Raw genomic sequence first — 3466 nt, forward strand, 5'->3', positions numbered from 1 at the left:
CTTAGACTTAAACACCCTGTAAAATAGTGAATCTTTATTGTGAAGAAGGCGCCAAGCTTATTTAGCAAGAAGGGCATCACTAAACAAAGCCAAATCTTTGAATTCCATACCTCCCTCCTTTTTTGGCTTACACAATTCATCCCACTTCAACCAATGAATTTTCCTTCGACCACCCCTTTGACCCCACCAAAATCTTCTAATCAAACTCTCAAGGTCATTACATAAACCCAACGGCAATTTGAAACAATTCATTGAGTAAGTAAGGGTAGCTTGTAACACTGCTTTAATCAAAACTTCCCTCCCAGCTTGTGACAAAAATTTTTCCTCCCACCCTTGTAATTTCTTCCAAACCTTTTCTTTAATGAAATCAAAGCATTGCTTCTTTTTCCTTCCCACAAAGGATGGCAAACCCAAATATTTTTCATATTGCTTTATTTCCACAATCCCCAAAGCATCTTTAATTTGATTCCTGCTAGCTTCTGTAGTTGATTAACTAAAAAAGATAGTCATCTTGTTCTTGTTTATTTGTTGACCCGAACACCTCTCATATACTCCAAGGATATCCATAATTTTTTGACATTCCTCAAAAGTAGATTGTTTGTTTGTTTAGACTCCTTAAACCAGATTGTTTAACCTAATATATTAGCCAAGTGATTACTTAGGTTAATTATTCAAATCTAGGTTAAACAATAATAATTCATATCATGCACAGTAGTGGAAAAGTAAATAACATCACGATATGATGACCCAAGAAAACCGAAGAAACGAACTGTTTCAAGGTAAAAACCTGAGAAGGATTTAACCTAGCTATCCTCAAGGTAGAGCAAATCCATTATAAGAGATTCGAAGTTTTTACAATTATATTTAACCCTAAATGTATTGCTACCTCAAGTAGTAACTTATTGACACGACCACATGCAAGCTTCAAATCCACGAACTCCTTCTCTTCTTGGATTTACTGCAACACAAGCACCTTCACTTATGACTTTGAGATGCCACTCAAAAGTTTCAAATCACATTCAGTTTTTGATCTTTGTAGTAGCAACTAGGTTCTACCATCGCTTGATTGTAGATCTTGCTCCGATAGACGCTGTGTAATTAGAAGGTACAAAACCTCTCAAATCTCACAAAGAGTAACACACAAGTCTTCCAAAATTCTGCAAAACATAGCTAGGGTTTCCCTTTTATATGTGGACAAGTTAGATTGAAAACCTAAATGTTTTTGTCGGCTTGGGCCTAGTTTAAAAATTCTACAGAATCTAATTTCTGCGATTCTTGATTAGTCGAGCCTAATTCTCGATTGATCGAGCTTGGCAGATTTTGACTCTTCTTTTCTGTAGTCAACTCGAGCTTGAAGCTTGAAATTTACACCTTTGAGCAATGCTCAACACATAAACTAGACATGTTTTGTTCTCGGTTTGCCAGCACATACAAAATATAATTCTAAACATTTAATCCTAAGTCTTTAGAACCTAACATAGATCTACAAAACAAAAGACTATCATTTGGAAATAAAAGATGAGTCAATTTTGGGCTGTGCTTAATCAAAGAAAAAACATGAATATCACCTTGATGAGTTGCCTAGGAAATAAGTCCATTAAGTCCTTCAATGCGCAAGAGAAAAAGAAAAGGTGAAAGACGATCACCTTGACGAATATCCCTAGTAGGATGAATAGCTCCTTTAGGCTCACCATTAACAAGGATGGAATATGAGACTGATTTAACACAGAGCATCAGCAAAGAAATCCATTGATTATTGAACCCCATCTTCCACATTGCAGCCTCCAAAAAGGACCATTCTATTCTATCATATTCTTTGCTCATGTCAAGTATGAAAACCATAAAACCTTCCTTAACTAATTTGTGATTCTGCATACTATGAAGAGTTTCAAAAGCTACCAAAATATTGTCAGATATGTTCCGGTTCTTGGTAAAGGCACTCTGATGTTCTATGATAATTTGAGGCAGAATTTTCTTGAGTCTATTCGCCAAAACCTTAGAAAAGATTTTGTATAAAAATTGCATAGACTAATAAGTCTAAAATCAATAACTAATTTCAGATTATTAACCTTTGGAACAAGAGTAATGAAAGTGTGATTGAGATGTTGGGGAAGAGAAGCAGAATTAAGGAAAGACAAAATAGATTGTGAAACATCTGTACCTACAAGATTCCAGTAATTTTGATAGAAGAGTGGAGGCATACCATCAGAACCAGGGGCTTTGAGAGGAGCCATTTGTTTTAAAGCAACTTGGACTTCCCACAACATGAAATCTATAGAAAGCTTTGCATTCATCTATGGGGTAATTATACTTGGAATTGTACTGATGGCCTCTTCGGGTTAACAAATACTAGAAGTTGTAAATAAGGACTTGTAATAGCTAACAAGTTAGTCAGCAATATCAGTAGGATTTGTAGCCCATAGTCCAACAGAATATTTAATACCCCTAATTTTATTTCTTCTAAGCCTTTGAGTAGCTTTACTGTGAAAATATTTTGAATTTCTATCTCCATGAACAATCCATAAAGATCTTGATCTTTGAAACCACATTATGTTCTCTTTATCAAGCAAATCAATAACTTTACTCCTCAATTCCAAAACTCAAAAATTAATCCCTAAAATCATTGCATCCTTCTCGGCCTGCACTAATATTTTCTTTGCTTGTTCCAAGTCCCTCTTCACACCACCAAAACAATTCCAACTCCATGAAGTAAGAGCTTTTCCACACTTATTAATCTTGTTGACAATTCGAATTCTAGGATCCGCATGATTAATGTTATTCCAAACTACTTCAATAGTTTCATCACAACCTCTATCTGATAGCCACATCTCTTCAAAACGAAAAGGTTTAGATGGTCTAGTAGTTTCTATACCATCAGGGACAATCCATAGTGGATTATGATCTGAAGTACTACAATGCAAGTGATGCACTTTAGAACCAGTAAACTTAATCAACCAATCATTATTAGCCAAACATCTATCCAACCTTTCCCAAATAGAATGATCGTTAAAAAAGTGTTTCTGCCAAGTAAACTGAGACCCTAAAAAGCCCAAATCTATAAAACCACATTCATCAATTGCTTCCTTGAAGAGCTGCATTTGAACTTGACTTCTTGAACTTGCTCCCAATTTTTTTGAACTACTCACAATCTCATTAAAGTCTCCAGCATAGAGCCAAGGTAAATCAAAACACCGATTTAGCAAATAAAGTAAATCCCAAGACTCCTTCCTCTTCTATGTATTTGGTTCCTCATAAAATCCTGTAAATCTCTAAACTTCATTCGAACCCTTATCAATAATTGAGTCAATATGATTCTTAGAGAAAGATTTAATTGAAAAATTGATAGAATTCTTCCATAACATAGCTAAACCTCCTTCTCTATTCACTCTTGGAACAAAAAATAAACAGTCAAATTGAATATCATTCTTAATTTGTTTTAGCCTTACTTCATCTGCCCATGTTGCAA

General features: G+C 34.9%; 1 protein-coding gene across 1 annotated transcript; it reads right to left on the minus strand.

Moving 5' to 3' along the window:
- Window positions 1-2600: 2600 nt before the first annotated feature.
- Window positions 2601-3098, minus strand: LOC126719414 (uncharacterized). Its single transcript, XM_050421968.1, has one exon. It carries the CDS (start codon window positions 3096-3098, stop codon window positions 2601-2603), a length of 498 nt encoding a protein of 165 aa, XP_050277925.1.
- Window positions 3099-3466: the final 368 nt, after the last annotated feature.

The sequence above is a fragment of the Quercus robur genome, chromosome 3, assembly GCF_932294415.1.
Source record: "Quercus robur chromosome 3, dhQueRobu3.1, whole genome shotgun sequence".
In the NCBI taxonomy this organism is placed as follows: Eukaryota; Viridiplantae; Streptophyta; class Magnoliopsida; order Fagales; family Fagaceae; genus Quercus; species Quercus robur.

What these genes read in the sequence shown, in the direction of transcription:
- LOC126719414 (XM_050421968.1), bottom strand. Translation starts at nt 3,098, where the DNA reads ATGCAGCTCTTCAAGGAAGCAATTGATGAATGTGGTTTTATAGATTTG.